Source organism: Coenobita brevimanus, chromosome 29 (assembly GCF_032717465.1).
Source record: "Coenobita brevimanus isolate Jiangsu-jjx chromosome 29, ASM3271746v2, whole genome shotgun sequence".
NCBI lineage: Eukaryota > Metazoa > Arthropoda > Malacostraca > Decapoda > Coenobitidae > Coenobita > Coenobita brevimanus.
In genome coordinates this window covers 28624371-28641442 of record NC_136982.1, presented here as the reverse complement: position 1 = coordinate 28641442, position 17072 = coordinate 28624371, and the positions used below count along the sequence as shown (strand labels likewise).

The 17072-nt window shown below is 42.4% G+C and overlaps 1 protein-coding gene across 1 annotated transcript in view; it reads right to left on the bottom strand.

Annotated features, from left to right (window-relative positions):
• LOC145394930 (putative polypeptide N-acetylgalactosaminyltransferase 9) overlaps positions 1–17072 on the bottom strand; it is a 329055-nt gene that overhangs the window by 159998 nt on the left and 151985 nt on the right. The window contains exon 7 of the mRNA XM_080268680.1: positions 5271–5456. Within this exon, the coding sequence (XP_080124806.1) occupies positions 5271–5456 (186 nt within the window). The remainder of the gene's footprint in view (positions 1–5270; positions 5457–17072) is intronic.

Genomic DNA, 17072 nt, shown 5'->3' with positions numbered 1-17072 from the left:
CATTTTCTCTGTGGCCACCCTTTGTGGGATTAAGGCATCAAGCTATAGATAGATAGATAGATCTTTGTGCATATGGCAGACATCCAATCATTAAGTTGGAGTCTTTGAAGACCCCACCTGGCATTCCGGGTTATGATTTTTCACCTAACATACAAAGGATTAATACAATTATATTCAAGGCCATGCACAATGATTCTATTTCATTTGTTCCCATGAATTAAATTCCAATATTAATCTATCTATCTATCTATTGCCAGACGCCTCAATCCCGTTTGGGGTGGCCACAAACAAATCGCCTCCAAGTAGCCCTGTCCCACGCCATTTCACTGCCCTGCTCCCAACTCACACCCCCCTCTCTCATATACCTCTCCACCCCATCCCTCCATCTCACCCTCTTCCTCCCCCTCCCTCTTACCCCCTCCACCTCACTCACATACACTCTCCTCATCAGTCTCTCACCCTCCATCCTCTTCACATGGCCAAACCACCTCAGTGTGTTCCTCATAACGCTTCCTATCACATCCACATCCACACCACAACGCTCCTTTATATCCTCATTCGTCAGCCTGTCTCTCCATGTGACTCCACAGGCTCCTCTTAAATAACTCATTTTCACAGCTCTCACTCTTGACTTGTGTCCTTCCAACAACGTCCAAGCTTCACTTCCGTACGTTAGAGTTGGTATCACAATACTGTCATGTAGTAACTTTTTCACTTCCATGCTCACTTCCCTGTTTCTTATCACTGCTTTCAAAGAACCAGCAACCTTTCTTCCCTGCTGTACCCTTTCAAGCACTTCATCCTCCAAACCTCCATCCTTACTCATCACACTACCCAAGTACTTAAACGTACTCACATTTTCCAATTCCTCACCATCCAACCTCGCTGTACATTCACTGGCTTCACCTCTCTCAGAGACCATCACTTTACTCTTCCCTACATTCACCTTTAGATTCCGTTTCTTACACACTCTCCCAAACTCATCCACCAAGCCTTGCAGCTCCCCTTCATCTTCACTCAACAACACAGTATCATCTGCAAACAACAGTACAGGGAGTTTCCAAACACTATCCTCTCTCACCAGGGCCACTCCAACATCCACTACCCTACCTTGTACCTCTTTTATTACCCCATCTATGTAAAGATTGAACAACCATGGAGACATGACACATCCCTGCTTCAACCCAACTTTCAAAGAGAAAAATTCACTTAGTTCACCATCCACACACACTGCAGCCTTCGCACCATCGTACATACTCTTCAACAGCATTCAACAACTTCCCATCTACTCCATATACTGTATTCTTAATACTTTCCACAATCCTTGTCTATCCACCCTGTCATATGCTTTCTCCAAATCCATGAAAGCCACATACAACTTCTTTCCCTTCTCTAGAAACTTTTCCACTAAAGATCTAAGAATGAATATTTGATCTACACAACCTCTTCCCTTCCTAAAGCCTCCCTGTTCTTCCCCAACTAATTTCTCTGTTCTTTCTCTAACTCTGTCAATAAGTATCCTACCATACACTTTTCCTATTATACTAAGAAGACAAATGCCCCTATGATTACCACACACTTCTTTTTCCCCTTTTCCTTTGTACAAGGGAATAATTATACCTGACTTCCAATCCTCCGGGACTCTACCTTCCTCCCAGGCCAATCTGCACATCTTCCACATCCATTCTACTACTATCTCTCCCCCATGCTTCAGCATTTCACCACACACTCCATCAATTCCTGGGGCTTTCCCCAATTTAACTTTCTTCATTGCTTCCACAACTTCTATCCTACTGATTTCTTCCTGTCTTCTCACCTCCCTCCTCCTCCCAGCCATTCCCCAGCCTCTTATACTCGCATTACTTCCATCCTCTATGTTCAACAATTCCTTAAAGTGTTCTCTCCATCTGCTCACTTTTTCTCCCTTCTCAACTAGTAATCTACCATTTTTATCTTTCACTCCCCTGCTAACTTCACTTTCACCATGTCTTACTCTTTTCACCTCTTTCCAGAACATTTTCTTACAGTTCCTCCACTTTACACTCAAATTCCTTCCAAATTCCTCATCCACTCTCTTCTTACTCTCTCTTACTAATCTTTTCACCTCTCTCTTTCTTTCTACATATAACTCTCTCTTCCGCGTCTCAACTTCTTCCACGCCCCTATTTCTCATCCATTCATTGTATGCTTTCTTCTTTTGTGCCACAGCCTGTTTCACCTCTTCAGTCCACCATGCTGTTCCTTGCACCCCCCTCCGTCTTCTCTTGCTTCCACACACCACATCACATGCTGCACATATTTCTTCTGTAAATATCCTACACACACCTTCCACGTCTCCCATCTGCTCCAATTCATATTTGCCCAATCATTCCTCCACTTCTTTCTTATACTCTGGCTTTTTCTCATCCTCTTGTAACCTTTCCACTCTCCTTGCAACTACTCCTTCCTCTTGTCTTTCCCTTCTTCTATTCCTCCATCTTACTTGAATTCTAATTCTGGCCACCACCAAGTAGTGGTCAGAAAGTCCACTCCCCCAACCTCTGTAAACCATAAAAAAAACTGTAGAAAATAAATTGCATGCAATTAAAATTAAATTAATGCAGATTTCTCTTGCTTTTATTTAAATAAGTTTCCTACAGATCCCGAGCTGAGTTTGGGAAACAACTCTGAGGAGAGGTTTCACTGCAAGCTGTTCTCTATTTTTAGCCCCCTACTGTTGTAACGAAAGGGGACTATAGGTTTGCATGCCAGATCCAGCTGTCCGTCGAGAAAATACAAGAAAATAAAAGTTGAAACACTATTACTGGGCTCGAGTCATCCACGTGCAATTGGAAATAATTATTTATACATAGGCTACCAGAGCTATCTGTGAGTTAAAGTAAGATATTAGCCCGCCAAGTGCCAGTGCCGTTTTAAAACAGTCTGACATAATGCTGCAGCCAGTGCCAATACCGTTTTAAATGGTCTAAAATAAAAAACTTCACTGTGACCACATTTTTCAAGATTTGCGGGTAAAAACTGGCAGGCATGTAAGGTAACTGTTCCTCTACTATCCCCCAGGCTGTTATGGCCATACACTCACTCGCTCCCCCCCTCACGCTCGCTCTGCCTCACACTGCCTGTGTGCCTCACCCAGTGCTATACATAGTGAAAGCAATTTGTAAATATTTTCATGTAAGTGTAGGTTGTAAATATTTTCTTGTAAGTGTAAGGACTGTATAGTGAAGTCAAGTTGTAAATACCTTCTTGTAAATGTCAGGACTGTACGTAATGATGTCAGGTTGTATTTATCTTCAAGTAAGTGTAAGATAATGCATTCACAGTGAGAAACACACGCAAATTGTGATAGATGCTGAAGTAATAAGTGATCAGAAGTGTACTGAACATTGCTATACCTTCCCAGCATAAATACCTGAGTACAGTATACCTTACACAGAAAACGGCTTTCTCACGTAAGCGGTGAGCGTGAGAGAGTGGTTATACTTGTACACGAGTATGCAGGACTCAATACAACTCATTTCCGAGCCTCAGTGACCATTATAATGGCGAAATCCGTTGTTTCCACATCAAAATCTATTATTTTAGGGGGAAAAAAAAAGATCGAAAAATGGCCGACACTGGGGTGAAGAGGTGTATGGTATGTAGGAGGACTGTTGGGCCTTGATAGCAGGCTGCGAAGCCTATGCCCAGAGTCAAAAAAAAAAAAAAAAAAAAAAAAAAAAAAAAAAAAAGAGGGCCAAAAATAGCCAGCACACGGCAGGTTAGGTAAACTGTACGGAATGTGTGAAAATGTAAATTTAGCAGATGTCATCTAAATCCTAATGGTTTTAAGTTTTGAAGTTAGTAAAACTCTGAATATAAACATGGTCAGATGTAGAACTTAATTCCTGTTTTATTATTATTATTTTTTTTTGATAGACATATTAGCCCTACATAGGCTTAGATCTATTTGGTAGTCTAAACACTTAACTATATGGTTATATATCCTTTACTACGAAATTCCAATTATGTACTATCTTTGTTTATTTAATTTCCTCTTTCTTGAGCCCTAGTTTAACAAAATCGGACAAGAAATGGCAAAGTTATATTTATTTCCATAGTCTGAATTCACTCAAAAACAAGCACCACTATTACATGCTTGACGTTCCAAGATGGCGGCCAAGCAGACGCATCAGCGCTGTAGCCTACTGAAGAATGGGCGTATGGCATCTAGGTTTATTTATATCTGTGGTTATGATCCTCACATGGGGGGAATGAGGTAAAAAAAAAAAGTTTGAGAAACACTCCCTAAATGTTGGAATTTTTGTTTTTTTATTACAAATCTTGAACGGAATAGCAGTTTCAATGTCTGTGCAATCTGTGACTATTTAAAAAAAAAACAAAAAGAGAGAGATTTTTCATTCTTTTGTTGTGGGAATTAATCTCATACATTCTTCAAACAGCAGATGGTGAGAGACATCAATTACAGTAATGTAATGACATATCTCGCAATTGCTGTACTACAATGACACTGTTTGGCCAAATGGCAGTTAGTATGTAATCTGGCCAAATTTCATAAGTGTCATAAAAATTTGAATCCTCTAAAATTATTGAACTTCTACCCTACAAACTGAACAAGAAAATCCTGGGGTAACATAGTGAATTGTTCTCCATGGCGAGTTGTCTCCTGGCCTGGGCATATATGCATGATTGGAAAACGATAAACTTGGAGCCATGGTCAGATGTCCCTTTCCCATTTCTGGTCAAGATTTGGGTTAGGTTGGGTTGGGCTGCATTAGGTCAGATTTAGCTGGACTGGATTAGGTTAGGTTACGGTGGGCTGGGTTAGGTGAAACTGTACACAGCACTGGAGTTTTTCAGGACAACTCACCACAGGGTGACAACTCACAAGTACAGCTGTTGATACATGACCCCTCAATTTTCGTGCATGTGGCAAAACCCGGGTCAAACTCAACTTACAAGATAAAGAAGAAGTGTCATACTTTGGCTCTCTACAGATATGTAAAGCCAAGAATGCCCCTCTTTCACTGGAGAAGTGACACCCCACTTAAAGCTTTAAACACGGTTATAGGTGTAGAGATGTAAATAACAGCTTTGTTTTATGTTACACTACACACGTCATATTAGATCAAGCTGCTTAAATATCCTGAAATAAAATACTGTACTGTTCAGTTGTATGATTAGATAGTTACTATATTTGTGTTGAATACCATAAAAGAAAAATACTGCACATCAAAAAACTACATTAAACAGTAAAACATACTACTTACCAGATCATAACCAATCCGTTCATAGTAGTATTTCTTATATTCATCTAACCAGACTTCTGCTAGGCGGATAGAATTGCGTTTGAGAACATTGACGCCTGATCGCCACTTGTATGGTGAGCGTTTGCGGAAGATGTGGCCAACATGTGAACAAGGCACAATTTCAAGTGTACCTCCACACATCCAGGTCTGCAGGATAAGAGGAATTAATACTCAATGGAAGCACAGTGTTATGCATAACACCTCACATTCTGTACATAACTGGTACACAATATAATCCATATTGAAACCACTACTGTAAAAAATAAACCTAAAACTTCATTGCATGAAATAATTATCTTGCAATAGTTATCCTTACGTAATTTATAATAATGTCCTACCATATGTGCTCCCTACGTGTCAAGTGGGTTGGTGGAGGGTTAGTGCCCCTGCCTGTAAAACAAATAACTCAGAGTCAAATGGCCACCCCGTACAGGATTATGGCGTCTGGCAATAGATAGATAGAGAGATCCTACACTCAAGGAATCTATAGTGCAAGCAAGATAAATCCAGTATCCCTCATCCCACACTACCACAGGCTCCAACAGTAGTTTACTATTGCCGCATTTTTGTGAGGCTTTTAAACCTAGTACTGACCAGTTTAGACCAGTCTTATTGCTGTTCTGGCAAGACGATTAGACTGGTACAGACTGGTCGAAAGCAGTCCTCACCTAGAAGCTAGCCTAGGCCAGACTCGTCTGCACACAAACATGCACAAGAGCAACAGCCAAGAAATAGCCAAGGAGCGTACATGCTAGGGTGTAAATATCGATGGTCAACAATGGCGGACTTGGGAATAAGGATTGTTTTAAATTAGATTTTTTATGCTAAAAGATGCCTGTAATCATCCAAGAAGGGAACCAAATAAATCTCACCACGAAGAAGAGGCTTTGTATTACTTTAGATTGAACAAAATAAGATTACTAAAGCATTAATGGCCGAAATAAAATTTGAGGGGCAGCACAAGGATAGCTCAAAATTCGTCAAAAGAATACACTCAGCAATCTTCAACTCAAAATGTATTCTGTGAACTTTTAAGGCAAGTTTCAGCCCAAACTGTTTGGGAATTCGGTAGGAATCTTTTATTTCTTATCGCAGTGACATCCAGGCCACTCCCAATCACTCTTGCAGCCAATAGGAGACTTGGACAGGATCGGACGGTTCGGCCCGACATTAGCATGTTCTCGCGACCACTTATGAGTCCAGACCAGCCTAAACAGATCCAAAGCGGCCCGCGAAACTGCTGCCCATAGGAAGGATGTCGCCCAAAGAATTGTTCTGTGCAAGGTCAGCGTTTCAATGTACACAAGATCAACTCAGGTGTTGCAATACCACAGGCTTCTCAATGGCTGGATGAATCACTCTTGCGTGATAATCAAAGACGGTGAATAAAACCCAAATGGTTCATTAAACAAGCATACCTCCGCGCTAGGCGATCTTACTACGTACCTAAAGAACCCACCACAGAAAAGAAACGTTTCCTCACTTTGCCTTATGTTGCAGACTTGAATATGTTAAAGTTAACAGGTTACAGTAGTGATGTAAATACAGCATTTAGGTATACCTCCACCATCAGAGTAATGTTAGTAAAGAACAAATGTACAACATATTCAGAAGCAGGCATATATAAAATTCCTTGCAAAGATTGTGAACTAGTTTACATAGGAGAAACAGGTCGTAGTTTGGAAACACGGATTAAGGAACACAAGTATGCCATAAGAACATGTAATTTAAATAATGCAATATTTAACCATGTTTGTGAAGCCAACCACAGAATTGACTGGCAAGGTAGCCATCTATTGTATAGAAGTCATGACTTTCGGAAACGAAGATTATTGAAGCCATGTGTATCCAGAAATACGAGAATTTCAACCTTAGTGAAGGTATGTACAAGCTAGATCCAATAATGAGGTCCCTAGTGGAAATGTCCCTTCCTGCTAAGACACAGGTAGGGTCAGATAGGAATTACACCTGACCTGCCCGGTAATGTCCCCCCTGGGGTTTATCCCCGCTTACAATCTACCCCACCCCACCTTTACCCCCCCTTCCACACACACACACGCATAAAAAGGAACTCTTGTATAGTCAATATGTCATTCCCTCTCACTATCTTGACCACTGAAGATGGTGGCAGTGTCCACCGAAACTGTTTGGTAATTATATTCTTCGTCTACGAGTGTGGGTTTTATTCACAGGCTTCTCAAGTTTGGTGTCTTCATTATGCATGTAATTACACTGTCTACTTCACAACTGCAGAGCTACACTAACTCCACAAGGCCACAAGTAAAACTGACTATCTTCTCTATTCTTTCCCCCATCCTTTTATAACCTTCCTTGCAACTTGAATGTTCACGGACATACTCCTAACAGCAACAGTTTTCTATGTAAGAGACATCCAAAATATTCCAGAGCTTTCTTACATTATGCAGCACTCTAAATGCTTTACCACACAAACTTAGTTAATTTAACAACCAATCATCCAAAATTCTAGAGTGGGAAAAAAAAAAAAATAAAAAAATAAAAAAAAAATAAATAATGCAAAACTTTACAAAATACCTCCGCTCACAACAGCAGGCTACCTGGCAACTCTCATTAGCAACTATAAATGCGCTAACCATCCAGAACTTTCCACCACAACCCAGCTAGCACTCCTGCTTCACAACACTACCCCCTCCATAGTCCTTTTGTTGTCCAAAGAAAACTACACAATATATACAAACATCATCCTTCACCCATACTAAACATTTAATTACAAACAAAATAGTCCTTCAATTTATCAAATATTCTCCTATGCTGCTTCCGACGACGTCCCTGCTCCTCCACACAGTCCACTCTTCCTGGAATGACTTGGTCCTCTTCCCGATTCACTTCTTCCCTTGGGAAACTATCACCATCCTCTTGTGCTTCTGCTCCTCGGTCTTCCTCAACATCATCGGCTGCGGGTGTGCACGATTCCTCATAGACGTCCCAGCTGTACAGTACTGTCCTGGCCCATGATACTGCCACAGACAATTCACATGTACCACCTTTGGGTAAGACTTCCTACCTTCCAGAATCCAGTACGTAATGTCTGACAGGTAGTCCATCACAGTGTAGGGCCCACCCCACACGGGCTCTGCAGCTTTGGTGACTGTCTCTTCTTCCGCTGAGGATTGTATAGCCAAACTTTGTCACTATCCTTGAAGCTCACCTCACTTGTCCTGGCATCAAACTTGCGCTTCATCACTTCACCTGAACACTTCAGAGCTCCTTGAACTTGATGATGTACTTCAGCCAGTCTTTCCTGAAGATGTCTTGCATAGCTGTAGGTGTCTGTAGGTAGCTTTTCACCATGCAGTCTTTCCAATAACAGATCAACTGGCAATCGTAACTCGAACACAGCATCAGTTTTGCAGAGGAGTAGCTAGTAGGGGAGGGTGGTGATGGTTCAGACACTTTAAAAAAATATATTTATAAAAATTCAGGTTTAAGCAGGATAGTAATCTGGTTTATGTTAAAATGTTGCCACATCATTTGGCTCTTTAGGCTGATAACATGAAATTCTTAGCTTTTTTCTGCTTTAAGCTATAGTTAACGAAACACAAGTGACTAAATTGTCCAAACCATCCCTACCACTGGTGATGGTTCGGACAGAGCGGTGGGATGGTTCGACCATATGTATTACTCGGCATATTCTTAAAATTATGTAAGCTGGATTGGATAAAAACAAACATTCATTAATATTAAGACATTTCATTTTCCTAAAGTACAATATTAACCCTTTCAGGTCGTGTACCCCCTCCACAATATGTCTACCCCCGATGTATATATGTCCCCCCCCAATGCATACATGCCCCCACTAATCTTGCTAGGTCAGCACGCTTTCCCACGCCTGAAGACGGCGTTATTGCATCAGTTGATAGCAGACAGCCGAGACGGGCAGACTATTTTACTGTGAGCTTGTAATAAACTCCTTATCTAGCTGTTTGTACATGGAGTTTCTATTACCAAAGTATTGCAAGTTACAGTCGTCTGGCCACTATAGTGGCTTTCTCGGTAGGGGTCTCCTAGCCACTCCCGTGGCAACATATTTAGGCATGAATGAAAACTGTTGCATGAGGTTGGTGAATGAAATAAGGATACGAGCCGCTCCCTAGACCCCTCTGCTTCTACCAGGCATGGGCAGATCACAATATTTTAGTTTAAACCGTCTGGGAAGAGATAATCATGGTGGGGGGTTGGGTTGCACTTACTGATTTTATTATACTGTTGATCTGGCAATATTTTTTTACTATTTTGTTATCAGACAGTTCATTTAGCAAAAGAATATTGTTTGCAATATACATTTTACTGCTCTGGAGGATACATAGCTCTCACCTCCCTCCTCCCTTTCATATCCCCCTTCCTCCACCCCCTACCTCCCACCGATTCCCCACCTCTCTACCTCCCACCCTTCCACCCTCCACTCTCCCTCCAATCCCCCACCCCCTACTTCCTCCACCCTCCTACCTCCCACCGATCCCCCACCCCTCTACCTCCCACCCTCCACTCTCCCTCCAATCCCCCACCCCCTGCCTCCCAGCTACGCACATAGCTGGCGCGTCTCAGGCACGCAAGAGATCTCCACGTTGTATGTCTCGATATTTATTCATTTCCTGGGTGTTAGAGTGTCTAATTGAGGGAAAATAATCACAGACTTATGATTTTAGGTTTCTAAGGTTGTTTCTGTAGCCTTTTATACATGCACCATGCATTTATTTGTTACCAGGCGGACACACATGTGCAGCGAGTTTTGCCTTTTTCATTGACAAATGATTGTTAGTGTCTCAATACTTTTTTCTGATTTATATTTCATGAGATTCTCACATTTCCTGGTTATACTTATAACACCGTCAATTTTGAGAAATAATTAATATTTTATCACTGTCTCTACTGCTGCCTGTAAGTACACAGGATGATAGAGTTAGCAACAATAAAATAAACATATGTACATACAAAAGGCAAGCTCGTAGGCTTACTCCCATGTCATCACCCCCACAGCCTTTGATAGCACTAAGCAAAATAAGAGCAAAGTAAAATTATCAGTAGTAACTAGTAAGTGATAGTTTTATAAGGATCTTGTAACTGTTTAGTTTGTTTTTTGTAAAGAAAACATTTCAAGAATCATTCACAAATCACATGAGATATAATGTAGATATATTACTACACTGTTTTTTTATGGAAAAACATGGAAACACAATGCAATCACGTTGCCTACGCACCAAGAAATCACCTACCCACCGAGATGGCAGTATTCATACGCTACCACACACCACTTGCTACACAACTTCCCATCATTTTTGCAGCACTTGTATAGTGAGTAGAGCTCTAATGTTTTATAGGCAGATGTGTATTACTTCCTTGTGCATGAATATGATATTTTTTTCTTTATTTGCAAACTCTGACTTTTTTTTTTTTTAATGCGTCTCTCAAATGTGACCTTGGGACCTATTTGAGACCTGAAAGGGTTAAACATCAGAATCCAAATGAACCACTTGATATTTGTTTAAAAAAATATTTTATAACTGAAATAACTGTCACCAGATTTATTAATAACTAACAATCTTTTACTTTCTGCTTCAAAAATATGCATAATTAGCCTTTTTTTTTCTCTCTCTCTCTGGAATACTGATTTCACTTTTCACTTTCTAGGCCATACTTCAGACCGACTAACTTAAAACATTTAACGAATTTTGTAGCCTGCAAAACTGAAACAGAAGTTGTAATACCCCTTCCTTCACACTTGATATTGGTCCGTTCCTGGGGAACCGTGTCTTCAGCAGGAAGAGTAAACACAGTGTTGTCCATTATGATCATCACGACACTGTTTACTCTTCCTACCCCTTCCTTCCTTTTACACTTTGAGGAACTAGTTAAATAAACAAAACTACAAATCTATATTCCCTGATAAGAATGGTGTTTCACTGTGTGTTCAAATATAAATGATAAGAGAAACGTTATCATTTGATATGGTCCTCACTTCATAGTAGTGGAGGGATAGTTCGGAGTGTCCGAACCATCCCCCTCCTCAACTGTCCGAATCTATGTAATTAACCCTTAAACATACCAATGATGGCCTGCGTTGTCATGAGTTTGTCAACCTCTGACGTCAGTATGACAACACTGCCCTTCATCCAATGCAATCTCTAAAGAAATATTTAGGGAGTCGTCATTTTTGTTGGATGACGGGTAAAAGTGGAAGGAGCTAAGCCTGCAACAGCTGGTGCATGCGTGCTCACTTGGTTTCCTTGGCTCAATGTGCTGTGACGTTCCTCATGGGTAGGATGTACACCTCTTGATCTCCTGCTGAACACTTATGCTTCTTTTTCTCACGTATATATGAGGCATTATTATTTAAGAAAGTACAACAAATAATGCATTATTAGAAAGGAAATTTATTCTGCTATGTATAGAAGCAAAAAATATTATTACGTCTTGAATAGTTTTTTTTTTTTTGCGAATATTTTTTTAAAGGACAGTGTAAAACTTTAGCATGTCAGCTAACTTCTACTTTTTTTTGCATTTTATTTTGTATATATTGTCTTTTTGGACAATGTACGACAAAGCAAAAGTCTTCATCTTCAAAATGAGACCAAAGTGGCCTTTCTATGATGAATAGTAACTTTCCTATGAGCATTAGAAGTAAAAAATCTCTACCTGACTGTTCTGAAAGCTCTCAAGTAAGAGTTACGTGCACAGCCGGAATTTACGCTCCTCCCTTGACATGACAGAGTTAATTGATGAGTACCCTCAAGTTTTACCCAAGAGAGTTTAACATTCATTTTTCATAGCAATATCTTATACAAGCAACACAGATTCAGCCCTGATAATGCACAGCTCGATGCTTGGCATATTCATAAAGGTAGAGCTTACAATATACACTCAAATTATAACACGATGCAAAAAAACATAAAATCCGACCTGAATAAAAACTGAGGCATTTCTTGCTTGGAGGTTCCGTGCGGTTGAAGTAAACAAACTCTCCCACTTTCATGCAAGATCACACAGCCCTAGGTCCCATACGTTGCTCAGGGAATGAACTGTCCGAGCCATCCCACTATCCGAACCATCACCGCCCTCCCCTACACTCGTGGGATGCAGATCGATATGCCATCACCAATGCAGGTAATTTCTGCTCCATTCCATCTGTCCCTCTACACAGTACTTGGCCAGTTCTTGTCGAAGGGTCCACTTGAATTTCTCCACCATCCTATCTGACTGTGGCCTTAATGGAGTCATCCGGGTCTTCTTGATCCCCAGGAATTTGCAGCACTCATGGAACACAGTAGACTCAAAGTTTCTACTTGGTCTGAATGTAGCTCTTGTGGCACTGCAAACTGACAGAATAATTGGTCAACCAACACTTGAGCAACAGCTGCGGCCTCCTGATCAAGGACGACATAGGCTTCTGGCTACTCTGTGAAGTAGTCCATTGCAACGCATACATACCGGTTTCCTCCTTCACTGAGTGGCGAAGGTCCAGCAATGTCCACTGTGATTCTTTTCATTGGTGCACCCACTTGGTACAGCTGAAGTCGGGTGCAACCACATTCCTTGGGTCCCTTCTTGGCACAGCATACATCACAGGCCCAACACCACTCTTCGACATCCTGATGTATGTCAGTCCAGCATGACCTCTGTCACAGCCGACTTGGAGATTTCTTCACTCCCTGATGCCCACCTGTGATCCAGTTATAAGACTCTTCTAAGACCTCAGACCTCATTTTCTTAGGAACCACCAGCTGCCAATGCTTGCTGAGGCCAACAGTGTCTCCTACTGATGCTCCTGTAATTCAGTGTTGAAACGAAGGTCCCACTGAGTTCAGTAGCTCTTAGCTGCAGGGTTGAACCTAAAAACCTCTTCCCAAGATGGATGCACTGTACTCCGGTGCAGCCACTCTAGCACTGGTTGTACATCTGTATTCTCCACATGCATCCTCTTCAGGTCTGCTTCAGCTGACACTGGCCCTCTCACTGCAGTATGGCTGCATTTCTTGCTAAGACCTTCTTTCCTACTACAATGCTTGTAAACTGGGTCACACGGCCAACGACTCAGGCTGTCAGCAGTGCCATGTACCCACCCAAGATGGCACTGCATCTCATAGTTGTGCTGGTCCAGCTTCCAATGCCAGCGTGCCAGTTCTCTTTCTGGATTCTTTAATGTCTTCAGGCGCTTAAGTGCTGTGTGGTCCGTCTTGATGATTAAGTAGGACCCATTCAAGTGGGGATGGAAGGCAAGAGGGCTCTTCATCTCTGCCAACAGCTCCTTAAGCGTCACACAGCAGTTCTGCTCCGGTGGGCTGAGCCTTTTGCTGTAATGCGCCACCACATCACCCTTCCTCTGTGACAGGACTCCATCAATGCCATGGTCACTAGTCTCACAGTCCAGGATGAATGGCTGACTCTGATCTGGGTAGGGCAACACTGGAGAGCTTGCTAATACATGCTTGAATTCATTGAAGGCCTTCTGAGTCACTGCAGGCCACATAAATTTGTCTCTTTCCTAACAACTTATGCAGAAATGCAGCTATTGTTGCAAAGTCCTTGACAAACACTGGTAACAGGTACACAAACCCAGGAAACTCCGTAGCTCCTCCACACAAGTTGGAACCGGCCAATTTTTCACCTTCTATGGATCTCTGTCTCTTCACCGCACTGTTGCATCTTTATCTCTTTTCTACTGCCTCTTCAATGGTCACTGCTCCTTTGAACTGTCTGCTTGCATCCCTCTACGATGGATGCGTAGCATCCATCTAGCAACAAACTCTCATCCATTTTCTGTCCAGCTCTCTAATGCAAGAGTTAACTGTTACTTCCAGCCCAAGGTTTATGCAACAGATCAACTCTGGAACTGTCTCCCTCTGTCAATATTTCCTACTTCCTATATCTCCAGTCTTTCAAATGCAATGTGTACAGGCATCTCAAAATGAATGAATCTTGAATTTGTCTCTCTCTCTCTCTCTCTCTCTCTCTTTTTTTTTTTTTTAAGGAATGGTTTGTGGGTTCCTGGCCTTTGGTTCCTTCTTTCTTGCATTAAAAAAAAAAAAAGTACAGATGCTGCCCTCAACTACAGTGTGTCCCAGGTACTTCACTTCCCTCTGGAACAAGTAGCACTTCTAACAGTTCAGTCTGAAGTGTGCAGCTCAGATCCTGAACACTTCTGACAGCCTCTCCAATTCCTGGTTGAAAGTCTGTCCAAACACAATCACATCATCAAGATAGATGAGACCCATCTGCCAGTGCATCCCCTCCAGTTCTCTGTCCATGAGGTGCTCAAAAGTAGCTGGTGCATTACACAGGCCAAATGGCATCACTTTGAACTGCCATGAATCCCCCCCTGTACAAAAAAGCTGTTTTTTCCCTGTCATTTTCAGCGACCCTGACCTGGTGATACCCTGCTTTCATGTCCAGGTTGGAGAACCACTTGGCACCTAACGGAGCATCCAGCATGTCAACAATTCTTGGCAAAGGGTATGCATCCTTGACTGTCACTTCATTTAGGGCTCAGTAATCCTCACAGCACCTCACTGAGCCAACATTCTTCCTTACCAGAACAAATGCTGATGCCCAAGGACTGCTAGGCTTTTCTATCACTCCTTGACTTTGGAGAATCTCCATCACCCTTTCCATTTCTTGCAGTTGAGCTGGCGTCATCCCTTGAGCAGGCTGTGTGATTGGAGGGTGATCCCTTGTGTTGATATGATGCTCTGCCATATCTGTGCATCCCAGATCTAGGTATCTGGTGGAAAAGACATCAGTAATGATGCTCCGCCATATCTGTGCATCCCAGGTCTAGGTATCTGGTTGAAAAGACATCACTAAATTTCACTAACAGCTGCCTTAACTGAAGCACTTGTGAGTCATCCTGCCACTGGCAACTCCTTGAAATAGGTCTTGTAAGCAGGCTGGCAGATTCCCATCTTTGACTACACAACTTTTATAGGCCTTCCACTGATGCCACTCAGGGTTCACAACCTGGCACAGTCTCACGATATCTCCCTTGTTGATATTCTGTGTCTCATGGGATAAACTGGCCACCAACACTGGCACTTCACCTGTGTGTGTTTCCACCAAAACCCTCCCCACCATCGCTCCAGCCTTCGTCTTGCACTCTCCATCAGTTTTCACCACCCCTACACAGCTGCTAAAAGATCCTCTCACATTACACTGGAGCACTGGTTCTGATCTTGGGGATATCACTGTAGTGTGCAGTACCTTCACCTCACCTCCAGAACTGGTATGTCTCCTTGCCACGATGGGAATCTACTTTCCTCCAACCTTGAGCTTCATGGAGCAGAAGTCCAGCTCACATCCCATGGACATAACATAGTCCAGAGCAAGAAGACAAGGTTCTTCCATGTCAGCAAAGTAGACCGGAAGCATAGCTTCTTGCCCTGCCACTTCAGTCCAGACATCCAGGGGTCCCCCCAGTTCTGTGCAATGTCCAGTTATGCCAATTGTTCTGATGACTCAGACAGATACTGATGATGTTACATATCAGGCCCCAAAAAAAGTCTCCTCTGAGGCTGAATCAATCACTAGGGAACACCTCTTGCCACCTGTACTCTTCTGTATAGCTACTCGTACACTGTCAATCAAAGTTCTCTTGCATTTTCTCGGTGGTGGGGCTACTTGGGAAAAAGTGGATGGTTGTGGCCCTTTAACACCAACCTTTACTAATTTACCCACTTCTTTCTTGTCTTCTGCAGCTATCTTCTTAACCTCCTCTTGGTTATTTGGACAATCAGAACTGATGTGTCCCACCTCACCAAACACCCTTTTGTTGCAATTGTAGATTTCCTTGCACTATTTTGTTCTTGTTCCTCCTTCCATTTGTAACAATCTCCTTCTTGCATCCTGGCTTCTCGCAGAACCAGAAACCTCCTCTGAGCTTTTCCTTTTCCCTCTTCCACTTGTAGGAGTCATCTTTCCTGTGTTCTTGGTTTCTCACAATAACAGCAACTTCCTTCAAATTTATCCACTTCACATACCTCCCCCTTTCTTGCTTTGAATCCTGCACTACGTCCTGCCTGCAAACTGAATGTAATGGACCTGATGTAGGACTCAAATACCAGAACCCTGGCTAGTGCCTCTTGCATGCTTCTTGGTTATGCCTGCTTCACTTGCAGTTTTGACTCTGCACTATCAAGAGCATCAATGAACTGGTCTCTAGTTTAGGTGCTCCTCCAGGGTACGTCTTGTGTGCCATACTCTGCAGGTCACGAGCAAGCTGCTGAAGGGATTCACCATGAGCCCATACACGGGTCCAGAATCTTCCTCTGTAAACCTCAGTCTGGTAAATGGTCCTTTATCTGCACCTGCACCACTTCAACTAGGGACTGATAACAGTTCCTCTCCTCCACTGACATCTGGCAAAGATTCTCCATTGTGGCACTCTTGAGGCTAGTAGCAAGCTGAACTGCCCTCTGCCTATCACCCCAACCATTCTGATATCAGCAAGTAACTTAAACTGCATGCAGTAACCTTCCCAAGATACTTTACCATCAAATTCCTGAAGTTTCTTCTTAATTGGACCCCCATTACGGCCATGCGCTTCACTGGTTTATGATCTAAAAACTATCTATCTATCTATCTATTGCCAGACGGCATAATCCCGTATGGGGTGGCCATTTGACTCTGAGTTATTTGTATTACAGGGAGGGGCACTAACCCTCCACCAACCCACTTGACACATAGGGAGCACGTATGGTTTGGTTATATGGTTACCACCCAGCGTTGTAAATGGTT